The sequence below is a fragment of the Harpia harpyja genome, chromosome 2 (genome assembly GCF_026419915.1).
Source record: "Harpia harpyja isolate bHarHar1 chromosome 2, bHarHar1 primary haplotype, whole genome shotgun sequence".
NCBI classification, from domain to species: Eukaryota; Metazoa; Chordata; class Aves; order Accipitriformes; family Accipitridae; genus Harpia; species Harpia harpyja.
Window position 1 is genome coordinate 44338962 of NC_068941.1, and position 15688 is coordinate 44354649.

Genomic DNA, 15688 nt, shown 5'->3' on the forward strand with positions numbered 1-15688 from the left:
TTGTTTTCCTGACCTATTCTTCTTTCCCCTCTTAATTTTTCTTCCTTTCATCACAAGGGGCAATTTCACCAAATCATAAGTATTATTTCTTTTTAGCACTTATCTGCTCCTTATTCCTAATTTAGAATGCTCTGTCTGATACATCATAACTGGTCGCTGTGAAAATAATTATATGTCAGCAGATGATGACTTCAGTGTAGAATGAACAGCAAGAGTTGATGAGACCTTAAACAAGTATTCTGTTTCTAAGCACCAGACTCCTTTTAAAAGGAAGGGGAAAAATAATGTGACAGAAAAAAGATATCTAGCACTAAGCAATGCATTTCAAGAAGAAGATGATGCATTTTAACACTAACTTTTCTGTATCAACATTATCTGCCTGCTGTGCCTCTACGTTTGAGAAAATACACTCAATCTTTATATGTCAAAATAAGAAATAGATCAATTTCCAGCTCTAACAGAGGGAGTTTCTTTACAGGAGATCAAAAGTCACTGCTTGTTCCTATGTGGTTCTTAAACCTCAACAAAGGGACGGTCTTTCAGAAATGACATTGATAAGGAAAGGTTACTAAACTCAGGTACCGTGGGATAGCATATAACCAGGAACTTCAGCAGAACTTAGAAAAAAGTAAAAAGAGTAAGATTTATTTTGCACTGCTAAAAAGCCATGCACTTTGAAGGGAGAAGTTGTTTAAATCTGTTTTTTAAAGAATGATAGGTATGGTGACAAATGGGACTTTCACTCTTAAATGTGGCTAAAAGCTTTTCATCACATAAAGTGAAGTGTCAACATAAACAAGTATGTCTCTAATATGATGTGCAATCATCAGATCAATGATCTGTTGTCATTTGCCTTCTGTGCAATTGCCACTTCAATTGGAAGGTTGTTTCACTGATCTCAAATTATATTTTACATTTATTCTAAATATGCCTTGTCTTAGTTCCCTGTTTTATCTAAACAGATAACTACTTTTAGACTGCTCTACACAGTCCTCTTTCTTCCTCACAGAACACCTTCTTCAAATAATGCATCTGTAAATGTTTATAACAACTCTATACTGTGTCATTCTTTTCAGTCGTATTTCTCAGGGACTCAGTTTACACCAGGTTTTAGTGCTGTGAATTCTACAAGGACGCATTCAATATATTATTAAAAAATAACACCAATCAAGGTTTCTCTCACATGGCATCATGCAGGTTAGTGTAAATGATTACACTAATCATACCTCCCATTGTGCGAAGTATAGCAGAACAGGAAAATACTGTAAGTTAAGCACTTATAACTATATCCAGAGTTAAGCCACATCCTTAAACATTTTCCTGAATCTGAGTCTAAAATACTGACTGAAGTGTATTTCTAAATATAATTTCAATGTAAAAGCAATATAGTTTTTTTAATATGTGTATATAGATGTATACACACACATATATTTAAATTAGAAACTACAGGGCATGAGTCTTATTATCTATATAATTCATAAAACTCCTCTTGTTATACTTTATATACAGCAAGTAGAAAGCACGACACTTTCTCAGATCTAAAGCAAAAAATATTAAGTAAAAAATAAATCTACATATATAAATGCAGTTTACTGGTTCTAGAATATTGTTTATGTTGTCAAAAGTTTCTACAATCCAATGCCAACTCCTACTTTGCCCCAAAAACTGAAAAATTAAAAGCAAAAAAAGTGTTCCTCCAAAGTAACAGTGAAAATTATGCACCAAAATTCTCATATGCAAAATAGAGTCTTCTTCCCCAGCATGAATCATTTTACGCAGTTGTTTTTCTAGTTGTTCAAACCCACATTTATCTAGATGCCTCAGAAACAGCTTCAATCAATGGAACTGAAATCTTGCTTTCGAAAAGTTAACGTTTATCTGATTAGACAGTTTGGATTTCTTCTACATTACAGACAGTAATTCTGAGGCTCTAGATTAATTTCGCCAGTGGTTGGGTAATTGGTTAAAATAATTTCTCCTTAAAATATAAGCATAAACTTACTATTTTCTTCTTCTAATTAAAATGTGAACAACCTACTTTTTCCTAATTTATTCCCTCTGAAAAAAAGCTAACATCTGATAAAACATTAATTTATTTCACTGTTTTTTTCCTCCAGACTTTTTAATCAAAAAGTGACTTGCCCTGTAACAAGTCAGCAGATGGAGGAAAATAAATCATTCGAGAAAGTTTTTCAAGGTAGTCTGGGGCAAGAAACTCTCCAGAGAAAACATGTACTTGTAGATTTATATGTGCAAATTCTATGTTTATAAACTTACACTTAATGCAAGGGTCCTGAGTGCGTTAACAAGATTTGAGTCAAGCTCTTTAAGCAGCATAATGAAATGTCTATCTATGCTAGGACTGTCTAAGAGTAAGGTGACATCAACAGGTTACAACACTGCATGTATTAAGACACGAATTTATATATCACCTATTCTACATTAAGTTAGTGTTTACCTGACACTCTGTAGTAAAAATGAGACTGTGGACATTTTTCACATTTTTTTCAACAAATAAAGGTTAACAATCTTGCATTTACTACACTTACTGTGCTGTAAGAGTGTAACCCAAAGCAATTTCTGTGGACTAACAAGTGTGTTTCCAGTTCATTTCCTGTGGAAACTTTGCTCTGCCATGTAATCACATTAATTATTTTGAAATTAAGTATTTGTTCCCACCTCCAGCACATATTCAAGTGTGAGATGGCCTAGTTCACTGAAATATGGCCACTATGAGCTAGTTCTTGTAATAACGAGGAAATCAGGATTATGTTGAAATCAAAAGGATTTTTCCATTGGTCTCAACAAAGGCATATGTTTCAATTCCTTCTTTCCCCACTCCCAGCCTCCTGAAATAATTATTCTAATTGGGATTCATTGAGAAAGGAAAATAAAAACACTTCTGCATAAGAATTAGAATTTAAAGGCTTTGGATAATATTAATTTGCAGAAGATAAATAGAGGTTGCATGTTAGTGAGGAAAATGTCCCAAACACTTCAGAATGATGAGACATTTAACAGCTGAAAGACTCTACTTGGTCCATGGTTAAGAATCTATTTGACAACAGGTTAAAAAACCAGCTGTCAAAGCTGGTATAACTAAACAACAACCTGCATCAGAAAACAGAAAGAAGTTTATTTCTGTCTCTGTGCATCTAGAATTTTCACTATCAGCCTAATAAAAGTCTACTTTCATTTGATATTAATTTAGAAGATTCAAGTAATTTAGGAGATTCTGGGAAGGAGAGGAGGAAGCTCTTTATAATTTCCTGTGAACCATGATGATCCAGTAAAACACTACATCTTTTACTTCACTTTAAACACAATGAAAGTCTAACTGATTCCCATGTTAGACGCACACTAAAGTGCTTTGCTGTATTGACACTCAGTTGCATAAGAGGCAATTAAATATTTAGATAAGGGTTCTCAAGTATATAGTTATTGAGAAATTTTATTTACCTTTAGCAAAATTAACATACCTAAATACGTACGTGTGTAACTACTGCAACATTCATTCACAATACAATGCAATGCCATGTAGAAACATCTGAGTTCATTCTTTTACAGGAGCTCAGCTAAAGGTAATTTATTTTGTTGACAGGCAAACAGGAAACCTGGGGAGGAACACTGCAGTATCACGTGTAATATCCAGACGTTTTCTGTAACACCTCTGGTACCTAAACTGCACTGCAGAATTTAAAAGCATTCCTATACTTTAGCAAATGTTTAGCAATGAAACAGGTCTACTGGGGTTTTACTTATCACTTGAACAGCTAATTCAAAAAAGTGTAAAGAAATGGGAGAGATTTAAGCAAGCATGCATTTCCTTTAGGTATATGTTAAGAGGTAACTGATGGAGATTTTATCAGCAATAGCTACCGTAGATGTGAAAGGCTATGTAAAGCCACCTCAAAACATGCAGTATAGCAACATCTCTAATTAGTAAAGTTATATGACAGTCATGGAGAATTACTAATGAGCAGTTTATGACATGAACTCTTACCACTAAACGATCACATGCTGAACTTGATAAAAATCTGATCCTGGGACAGAACTGGGTTATTTTATTTTTCTTATTTAGAGAAAACAGATTTTCCAAAGAGGCTTGAGGAAGATATGATATTCTTCAAAGGAAGAAATAGTTATCTAAAGCTTCTGAGTCAATGATTTTTTTCCAAGAATATACTACCGTTGTCATAGTATTAACAGCATATGCAGGGAATTCTTTTAAACTCATGTTTCATCCTTCTTCTAGGAGGAAAGTAATCTTCAAGGTTTTTTTCAAAATTTCAAAATTTTTTACTGAAAATTATGTCTCAATTTTTTCTTTTTTTGGAATGCAGAGTGAACAATGATGCCACTATGAGCAGAAAAACATAAGGATATATTTTCCAAATATTTCTAATTTCTCTTGCAGGAATAAAGACTTATAAACCACCATATGTGAGGGAAGATGTTTCTGGTGTTCAGGGAAATATTGTTGAATTTAAGGGGCAAAATGACATGTGTGTAGGTACAAAGCTTAATTTCTCTCTATATATTCACCACACCTACCCACAAACCAAAGACATCCAAAGAAGGACAAGTCTATACCTACTTTAAAATGAAAGTTATCAAGTAGACTACTATGCTGGTTTCTTTTTTTTTTTTTTTTTCAGAGTATATAATTAGTATGCTACTTTAGGTTTGAAAGCTACAAAAAGGAAACAAGTTTGACTTATCCATCCTGATTATTACCACATTTCAATAAAAATACACTTAAAATCTAGGCTGCACTTTAGACCAATAAAATTTTAACAGACTTCTTAAATAATCAGCTTTTGAATTAAACAGCCATAAAAAAAGCTTTTTAGCTTATTTTTGGCTGTGTCAACCTAATTTCACTTAAGCAGCACAAATCAAGGTATGATTAGCTGTTCAAAGCATAATTATTCACACTAAAATAAATCTTGCTGCTGAGCACAGCAGCCTTTGACATCAATAATGATAACTGAAGAGGCAAATTCCATTGAGACAGTTCTGCTGTTATTTCAGTGTGCTTTAGGCATTAGGGAAAAAAATCAAAGTGTACAGCTCATGGGTTATTATGTATTTCAAGGTCACTCATTTAAATCCAAATAATGAGAAAAAGTTATTATTTTTGAAAGGTGATAGATCATATGGAACAAGTCATAATGCAGTGACTAGTACCAAGTGTTCCTGTGAGAGAATGCATCATGTCAGCTAGCAATTTGATTAGCAGTAAAGGAAAAACATCAAAAGAATAAATGGAAGTGGAGAATACACTACTGTTTTTATGTACACTACACATGGAAACTACTCCATAAATGCACAGAATTTGGTGAAATCAGCCATAAATCTGTTAACAATAAAGTTATTGAAACTACTTATATGAATTGTAAGTTGGAGTCAAAGCATCAATCATCTCCACCAACTTCAGTGGAGCTGTAAGAGTGTTTATCAGGATAGGGATTTGCCTCATGATAGCTGACATTTTAATATAGACAAACATCCAGTGGAGAAAAAGAAACCATTAAAAATAATAACTTTAGATCTTATACTTAATAGAGAGAGAATCAATCCCTGATTCACAGAGATGCACTTAAGTGGGGGGGGGGAACAAAAACAAACAAACCAGAAATAAAAAGTAGAGAGCTGTTAAAGGAAAGGACTGGGAAAAGAGAAAGACAGCCAAAGAAAATAAAGGGTTTTAAAAGTATACAGGGAATATTCAATCTAAAAGAGAGATTGAAAGTTTGAATTTGATCAAGGAAAATACAGGAAACTTTGAGTCCACCATTATAAGCTACTTATTAATTGAGAAGACATATCTGAATTTATCAAGCAGAAAACACTAAACTACCAATGATAAATTTTTATCTAAAGAAAACTATAAGTGAGAAAACACTACAAATAAATTTAATAAAATAACTTGCCTGAAAACCGAGGAGTTTTTCACTAGGCTTAATATGTCTCTGAAATTCACATTCCACTGGTTGTATTACTTTGATGCCATCTTCATAAAAAACATAAAACATGTTCCCAATTCCCAGACCTTAGGAACAAAAACACATTGAAATGTATAAAATTAAATAATGACAAAAAGAAAATCCTTGTCTTAAACTAAAAACCTCATCACATTTTTGGTACGAGATCAATTTGTTAATGCATATAGTGCTAATACAGCTAAGCCTATGGGATCTTTTTTTATAAAACTAAAACAAAACTGTTATGTTATTCAGAATTTCACATAGTTTTATCCATTGGCAAGACAGTGTCTTTATGAATACAGATCTAGAAATATATAGTTCGACAGCTGCAGTAAAGAAAGTGATCTTGTGAAATCTTCTACACTGAAATCAAATTAATATAAATTCTCCATGTATTCTTATTTTTCTTTTTCTGAGGGATGGAAGAGCTAAAGTAATTTCTGTGTAACGTTGAAAGAGAAGTTCTGAATCTTTGTTATAAACCCTTATTTGACATTTCTTTCAGTCAGAAAAGGAAATATTCTCTATTGTATTTTATTGGAAAGCTAGAGTTGGGCAGATATTCATTCCAAGTTTGAAGGGCCAGAAATGTTTATAGAACTGTTCAATCCTTCTACCGCAATGTTGCCAAATGAGAGGCATGATGTAATGTTTTGTGGAGAAGGTGTGAACCAGATCTGTAGCACAAAGTCTCATAATATCTGTGGTCATGCTCATGACCACAAAAAAGGACATTCTCCTTAGTTTACCATGTGCCAATTAAGACAACAGTTGTTGATTTGCTATGTGGATGCTATGATGGATGATCAGTTCATATTTGTAAAATTCAATGAAGAAAATCACAGTACCCATAAAATTACCATTATAACCAACTCTGACAGCTGAACTGTGGGCTACAATGATAAAAATGTACATGTATCCTGGGTATAGGGCCTAAGCTTCCACTTCGCATAGCAATATCTGGTGTAGGAACACAAGGGAATAAAACCCAGGAAAAATAAATTTGAGTCTGAAATTCTGCTTATCCTAAATTCTGAAGGAAAACCTATGTTAATAGAGAGAGAACACATCTTAATATCAAATAAAATAATGAGAACATTAAGGGCGGGGGGAGGGAGCATGTGTTTGTGTATAGATGTATGTATGTACACACATACATAGAAGTTCCTAGGAATCACATAGGTTAATACAGTCATTTAAAAGGTAGTGATATGCATAAGGTTGTCAGGCCATGCCCAGAACAAGCACGTTCAATTATCTTTTGAGAAGTCTTGTGGAATCACTTCCCACTTCTGGCCAAGTTTTCCTAAAAAGAAAGGACAGTCTCCAAGCAGGGTTTTCCTCATTTTTTATCAAACCTATCTATTAACAGGTTACTAAAAAGTGGGAGAGGAATTTGTCTATGCTGCATTTGGTGTAGCATAGAAGCAGGCTCAGGTTCAAGGAAAACTTACTAATCATGTCTATTCTGAGCATACAGTGCACTAAGGGCAATATGCCCACTCTGGCCAACAGGTACTTTTGTATGCCTTTGCAGGTAAATCATATAGCCTATGTAAGATAATACGTCAAGGTCTTTCTTTAAAAAATGTCTGAGACTGCATACTGTAAGAACAGCTGGAATTTGTAGATAAGCCTGACTGAGGTTAGGCTGCCCCTACCAGTTAACACAGTGTAGAGATCTATAGCTGAGCAACTGGCTTATTGTATCTTGGTGATAAATAAATATGTGGAGCTGGCTGGGTACAAACCAAGGTTTTCCCTTTTCCCTGGTCATCTTGACTAAAGTATATTATAGTTATTAGCAGGATAAATAATACCAGAACATGAGGAATTAAATCAGGTGATAGCCCCAAGTGATACGGACATTTGATAAAGTCTCCTAAAACTTCCTCCTCAGTTGCCAATACTCCAAGACAGACTTTCCAATGTAGAGATAATATCCATGCATAGTAACCCAGCCCAGACTTTGAAGGCTTTATTTCCAGTGTCTGGATAGTAATGTTCACCAAATTGTTCTTCAAAATCAGTGAAGGAGACACAGTAAGAAATGTCATTCTTCCATTTCAATACTGAGTTAGGGAAGTCAATTCATATAAGTGTTGTGATTTAATCCTAGCCAGCAACTAAGCACCAGGACAATTGATCCAATGAAATAATCCCCTCTTCCAAGGTATTATGACCCCAAAACAATTCCTTTGAGTATGTGTCTACAAATATCTGTACAAATATCTAATTGATACAAATATCTAATCACTTGGGCAAGCCACTTGTCACAACAATGGAGGAGCTATTCCTCTAAAGACATCTGACCTAATTTTGCAACCCTCCCCCCACCAAACCAGAAACAACCCAGCACATTTATAATACAGTGCCAGAAGCAACAATAAATGCAATTGTATTTGCTTCATTTAGACTGAATCTATATTTAAAACTGGCTAACACTGATTTGAAAGAAATGGTGGTGGGTTGGGTTGGGTTTTTTTGCACATAGATTAATATATCGATATATTTATACATGTGTATATATTTTATTATTATTGTAATACAAATTAACGTACCTTCAAAATCCTTTCAGATTTTCTGACGCATACTCTTTTTACACTTACACAAGCAAGAGTTGTGATAAGGCTTTTGTGTACCCCATATGCATTGCAGGCACTAAAGCCCATCTACAGTTTCACGATCTTAATTGTCCTACTAATCACCCATCTCTCCTTTCCTATCTGTTAATACTTAGATAACAGAAAATGACAGAGCATGTATGGCCCACAGAAGTTAGTGGTGATGCTTATTGGCATCTTCAGGGTATTGGTCTCTTGTAAATGAACTCCAACCTTGCAACTAGTAACAATATTTGTTGGAAACACAGGGACTGGCCAATGAGAAACACACGTGAGATCAAGAAAGTCTGCTCTAGAAGATGATATTGTCTCTTCACATTCTCATTCTCTACTTTAAATTGCTTTCTGTTTAGTTTCACAACACTCACTGAGAAATTTGAATGTCTTTACCATAAGCACTCTGGTAAGCTACTATTTTTTATTGGTCTGTATTGTCACAGAATTTAAGTTTTCCTAAGTGCTTTCTAACCACTGAAAGCAACACAGGACTTGACTTGAAAAGACAAACCTCTAAAAAAACAAGGGGGTGCCAATCATGTTTTCAGTTTTATTCAAGATAAAACACAAGATAAACCACAAGTGATACCTTCCCAATGAGCAGTGAGAATACTATGTGTTTGAAAACCTTGATGTTAGAATTTTGTTGTGCATCAGTTTAATTGTTAACAATGGAATTGTATGAAACTCTGAACACATCATTTGTACTCTGCAAGGCCAATACAGCAGAAGGATCACAGCTGAGCTCCACTATAATCAGGGAACTGATTGTTTATACCAGCTAAGCAACTGGCAAAACAAGAATATAAAAAATAAAACTAGTTCATATTTGTAAACACACTGGGAAATACCAAAGGTTACTATGTAATTAGGCAAATGAAATATCAATTTTTTTGAATCTTTAAATTAATTAAAATAAATCTTTAAGAAACATGCAGAAATACCATTTGCAGCATCAATTCATAGCAAAGCCTGATCCACTTACAGTAGTATCAATCTTCCAGTGGAAATAATTGAAACATTTCCTATTCCTGAAATACATTAATTCCTGAATTGCAACTTTAAATTAAGAACAGGCTACTTAGAGCAACGAAACGAGAGCTCATGACAACACTTCAATTATGATATTTTTCTGCAATATGCTTTTTGAGATTATTTCATATATATGAAAAGTAATACCTATCTTTGTCAGTAAAATATACTTTCCATGCTTTCTATGTTATTAACACCTGATACTGTCTGTATTTATATCTGTCCTTCAGTTGGTCACAAACCACAAACCTCCATTCCCCCTCCCAACATTTATTTACAAACCCTTCCTCAGTATAAGAAGAAAATGCTTTGTCTCATTAAGCAAGAACAGGTACCTCAATTTTAATTAAACTGTTTAAGATTATAATTTTGTCAAATAAGAATGATTCATACAAAAAGATCAATCCCAACAGCATATAAGCTGATTGGTTGGAAGCTTTATCATGTCAGCAAAGAAACAAAAGTTAAAGGTCTACATTTTATATCCAAGCTTCTTTTTGTATCTCTTTGAGTACCTGTTTGAAATTTTTGAACAGCTTATTATTTCCTTCTCTCTACCCAAAAGGAAAAGCAGTTCACAAAGGCATAAGCATTTAAAGGATTATTTTCCACTATAATTTTTCTTTAAATCAAATCCCTCAAATGTTGCAAGGGGGAAGGTAATTACTGTAACTGTAGAGTATGAACAACAGAAAAAACCACAAACACCACACAGAAGGAACAATAGATGAGCTTTTCATCATAATATAGAAAATATGAAAAAAGCCATCTGTATTAGTACCTTGCTCTCGCCACAATATGTTTGCAACTGCAGCATGTAAAAGAGAGAAAGAACAGAAAACACAAATGAACAAGAAAAAAAAAACCATGAAATGATATATCCGTTCTGAAATAATTATGATGCTTTAACCTCTGATTCATTAAGATACTTCTACAGGTAAATCAATGGAAACAGTGAATTAACAATAAGAATAAATAAAGTTCTCTATGTCACGTGACAGAATTGTGATTAGCCATCACAATTATTGGAGTTGAAGGTAAACCCCATCACCCCCCATTACACCTCCCCTCCCCATGTTAACTCCATTAGCCTTTATCAATAGTGTGTTTCATAATCCATTACAAAAAGCATTGGAGTTTGCATACACATTCATGACTTCTTTAAGCACTGGACTTTGAAGAGATTTATTTCAGGACATAGTTATGAGAGAAACATGCAAAACCAAAATGCATAGAAGATACTCTTCTGTATTGCTCTAACACAGCCATGCTACCAAAGTTGTCATGCTGTATAATGTTTGACATTATCTTTGGAAGACCAAGACATGATAACCAGTTAAGTGTTTAAGTTGGTTTTTTCCATGAGAACATAAGTTGTATTTGGCCATCTTGTTTACAATTGGATTTTAGACCTTTGAGATCAATGAAAACTAATTATCCTAATATTGCCCTTTCTGTCTGGAGAGAATAAAAAGAAAGCAAATATAATTTTGCAAATTTTAAATATTTAGAGCTCAGCATGCCATGGAATAAATTGTTTAAAACACCATTGCTGAAAACCAAAGTGTTTTGTAAAGTAATGAGCTTAAGAAATAGAGAAAAATTTAAAGGAAAGGAATACACCACAGAGAACATGTATATGTCACACACAGATATAATGGAATTGTGATGTTCATTGAAACACAGTGTTGCAAAAGCTAAAAACATTAATGTGCTTTAAAAAATGTTTGGAAAAAGTAATGGAAGACACACGATTGAAAATGATGTTGGTACACAGAAGTTCCTCAACTGCTGACTACTCAAGGTTGAGAGTAGAAATAGGAAAAACTATCACTCCAGAAAAGTCCCAATGATTTTCCCAAGCATCTTTTACTAGGCACTGCTGAAGACAGGACCAAGATGGGCTTTTTGCTTCATGCAGTGTAGCATTTCTCTCGTTCTTGAGCTCTGAAAGAATATACAGAGACCCAGATATGTAGAAAGGTCCTTGGAAACAGTGTCAATCTACTTTCTGACAAGCTCATGATTCAGAGGCTTAGGATGATAGAGCTACTGGGCTTTTCTTTTTTCTCTCCCTGTCCTCTACTAGTTTTTGTCTCCTGATTTTTTTTCACAAATTGTCTCAACTGAGCTACCTCATTATATGACCTTACACGCAGTATTTAAACTGTGTCATTCAATTATCCCTTGATAAAATGAAGGTGGTGATTACTTTTTACCTTTAGTGCTTTGAAGTGTGCAAATGAGATCCCCATATAAGCAGAAAGTAGCAGTAATACTGTTGAAGTGATACTGAATACTGGAATAAAAAGCAGAACATCAGTTCAGCTTTCAAACATGCTCAGTCTGTGTTTTATTATCTTTAAACCAGCTTAATTCTCTGGACTATTATGTGTGCATTGTTTTCAAATACCATCCTTGCCTTTCCTTTAATATTTGAACCATTCGAATCCAATAAACTGCCAAAAGCCAAGACTAGTAGAGTGTGCCATCTTGTCACTTAGGCTGAGTAGTAAACTTTTACATCAGGAGGCAGAATTTCTGTTGGACTGCTGCTAAGGTCAAAATGGAGTCAACATGTTTTAAATTTATTTCTCAATCAACTGCCATTATACTTGCTCTTCTGATTTCAAGTTGTTACTTTCAGAAGAGACTAGCTTTGAAGGAAGTCTTGACTATATTAGCTAAGTGTGTATCCTCCAGACATCTAGCTGCTCTGAATGAAACTTCTTGGTGACTAAACTGCTAATATCAGTATGACTCTTAGATTTATATCCAGTGCTGACAGCACAAAACAGATTTGGTTTACTGTCTATTTCAGTGGCAGACATGAACAGAGTATTTAACACGTCTCTTCTAAATAACGTTTGGCTGCTTATGTTTAAACTATTTGATCATTCTCCTAAACTAGACCTCTGATTATAAGTTGCAATCATGAGATGGAATATTAGTTTGATGTTTTATTGACAGCTATTACTTTTTATATAAAGACCTAATCAGTAGATCATCAGTACTGCAACTACAGAAAGAATGGATGGAAAGGTTTAAGAGATCTTAAAATATTTTAGTTTAGACAAGAACAAAAATGTGTTGCTTTGTATAAAAAGAACATTTAAGAGAGAACCATATCTTTATGACTTTAGAACTACAGAAATTTTTTTTTTTCATTGCAGGATGAAATCAACTGAAGTCTCCCCAAAGAAATTCCATCACCAAAAGGAGAAGAAATTGGGACAATATAGTACTGTCCTTCCCATCAACTAAATACGCCACTTGCTTTGTGAGCACTATGCAGTCAAGTCTTCCTGTATAAAAACTGACAACTTCAAAGAGGGAATGCTAAGGTGCTTATGTTTGTTTCCCTTTGTCAAAGTGTTAACATCAGTCATTTGTACTTTGACAGAGAGGAGGAGAAAAGAAACAGCCCTGGGGAATGCCGCAGGTGACTGGCCTCTGCGTGGAATTGGTGGCACTGATCACAACTTTTGGGCCTAGCAGTTCAGCCAATTTCCAATTCACCCCACTGTCTGTGCACCCAGCCTGTACTTCATCAGTTTCTCTTTGTGGGTGTCACAGGAGACAGTGTCCAAAACATTTTTAAGGACAAGATAAACAACATTCACTCCTCCCCTCATGCACCCTGCCAGTCACCAGATTGCAGAAGGATGTCAGGTTTGCCAGGCATTATTTCCTCTTTGTAAATCCATGCTGACTGCTCCTAAACACCTTCTTGTCCTTCATGTTTTTGGGAATGGTTTCCAGGGTTATTTGCTCCATCTCCTTCCCAGGGATCAGTGAGGCTGATACGTCTATCATGTCTTGGATTCTCCTTCTTGCCCTTCTTGAAGAGTGACACTGGCTTTCTTCCAGGCTGCATAAACCTCCCTTGATCACCATGATCCCTCAAAGATTATTAAGACTGGCCTTGCAATGCCATGGGCAGCTTGCCCAGGCATTTGTGGGTACATCTTATCCAGGCCCTTTGACCTGTGAATGTCCAGTTTGTTTAAAGGGTCTCTAATCTGATCCTATCCACCATGGGTAAGGCTTCCTTACCAGAGGAAGACTTCCTTCCCAGTCTTTTCCACTGGTGTCACATTGCTGGGGGTATTTTTGCCAGTAAAGACTGACGTGAAGACCTTCAGTACAACGTGGCCCCTTCCATGTCCTTTGTCACCAGGTCCCCTGCCCCCCTCAACAGAAGGCCCATATTTTCCCTAACCTTCTTTTTGCTGCTAAGGTCCCCATGGAAGCCCATCTTTTTCCCTTCATGTCCCTCACCAGATTCAGCTCCAAGTGGGTTTTAGAACTTCTAACTTTATTCTTGCGTGCCCAGACAGTGGCTCTATATTCAGATGACAGTTCTGTGTTTGTCTATGTCATCTTACATAGTCTTTGTTCTGTAATAAAGCAAATTAATTTCCCCAGGGCAATGTGGAGGATTTTCTTTAAAATTAATTTTCTCTCCACATTTTGAGGAAAGAACGATGTAATATATGGCATTTGAGGTCCCGTAAATTTAGCCATAAAGTTCTACATTTTATCAGTCTTTTTTCTAGGGGTGATATGGGAAAGAAAATAGAAAGTAATTACAATTATTCAACTGTGTGGAACTACACAGCATCAAATGAAATGATTTAAGATGCTAAGTACAGGACACATTAATTTGTGTTAATGCAAAATGATACATATGGTCCTGAGCTTTGCTTAAAAAAAAAAGGGGGGGGGATAAAAAGAGTGCTTTAAAAGCCCCACACTTATTAATTTTAAAATTAACAAATCAGTTTGAAGAAAACTGAGACATTATTTAAGAGTGCAATATAAAATCATAAATAACAGCCATCACCTCACCTAATACAGATCAAGAAACCTCACTTATTTTTTTTAATCAGTCCTATAAATTCTATTCAAGAAAGATGTCCAGTCTGACACAAAGACTTCAATGTTGGAACAAGTACATCTGTAGATAAAAAGTATGCTAAAGAACATATTGTTTACCTTCCTTTTTGGTTAAGCAAAAATTAACATCTTCAGCCACACCCTATACTCAATTCTCACACATTTATAAACTTCAAGATGTAAAAATACATAATTATTGATAGATCTCAGTTCTGGTTTTAAGAGAGAACACCACCATCTTCTCTTGTGCCGTATCTCCCCAATTTATAAAAAGAAGGGTATTCAGACAACATACAGTTGTTAATAATATCAGGAGATGTACTGGCAGCCTTGCAGAAGACATTGTATTCAAGGAGTTAGTGAACTTTAGCAGGCTGTCTGCTACATTGGGCCTTGTACTTAGGGCTTGAGAAGCCTGTATGTTAGCATGGGTAACTGCTGCAAGGGTATATGCTGGAATGCCCATAATAGCCTGCGCTGCACACTGGTGGGTGTTATGACAGAGATAGCATTGCAACCTGTCAGAAGATATATGGTTTTGTTTGTTACACAAGATAAAAGCCACCACAGTATGGGAGGGAGAGGCAACCTCTCCATGGACAGGATCTGCGCAGCATGCCATGGGAAAATCCATCCGGATTTTACCTGATGCTGCATGAATGCAGGGTGCCCTGAAGGGGCATCTGAAGGGACGTAAAATTTACTTGCTATTATATTCCTCTTTTTATTCTATCTTATTAAAGCAGCTATTTTATTACAACATTTGTTGTTGGGCCTTTTATATCCAAAAAGAACCCTGCACTGTACCTCTCTCTCCGCTCCCCCCTCCCCTTTGAGTGCAGAACAGGGGAGAATCCATGTTTTCTTGAAAGAGGATTTTTTTCTTTTTTTTTAAGCACACTTACAGCTCCATAAAAATCACTCTTCATGGTCTTTACTTAGCTATTCTATGCTTTTCTGCTCAGACCCAGCCTTTGATTATGAGTAGCTAACATAACATCTGAAAGCCTACTCTTCATCTTTGTTATTCATTTTCTATGTTGGCTGAATGGCAATAGGTTGCACGTTTTTCAGTAAACTCTGTCCTTAGTACTTCATGAAATTCTGCTCCAGACTGAGACTGTAACAGCAGTCCAGATTCTTATC

General features: G+C 35.2%; 1 protein-coding gene across 4 annotated transcripts in view; it reads right to left on the reverse strand.

Annotated features, from left to right (window-relative positions):
• Positions 1-15688, reverse strand: part of FSTL5 (follistatin like 5) — a 343245-nt gene that overhangs the window by 39735 nt on the left and 287822 nt on the right. For 3 of the 4 annotated variants that reach the window (XM_052778379.1, XM_052778370.1, XM_052778361.1), the window contains exons 11-12: positions 10425-10451; positions 5937-6055 (exon numbers count right to left, since the gene is read on the reverse strand). In XM_052778379.1, coding sequence (XP_052634339.1) covers positions 5937-6055; positions 10425-10451 — 146 coding nt within the window. The remainder of the gene's footprint in view (positions 1-5936; positions 6056-10424; positions 10452-15688) is intronic. The other variant, XM_052778387.1, reaches the window with a different exon arrangement.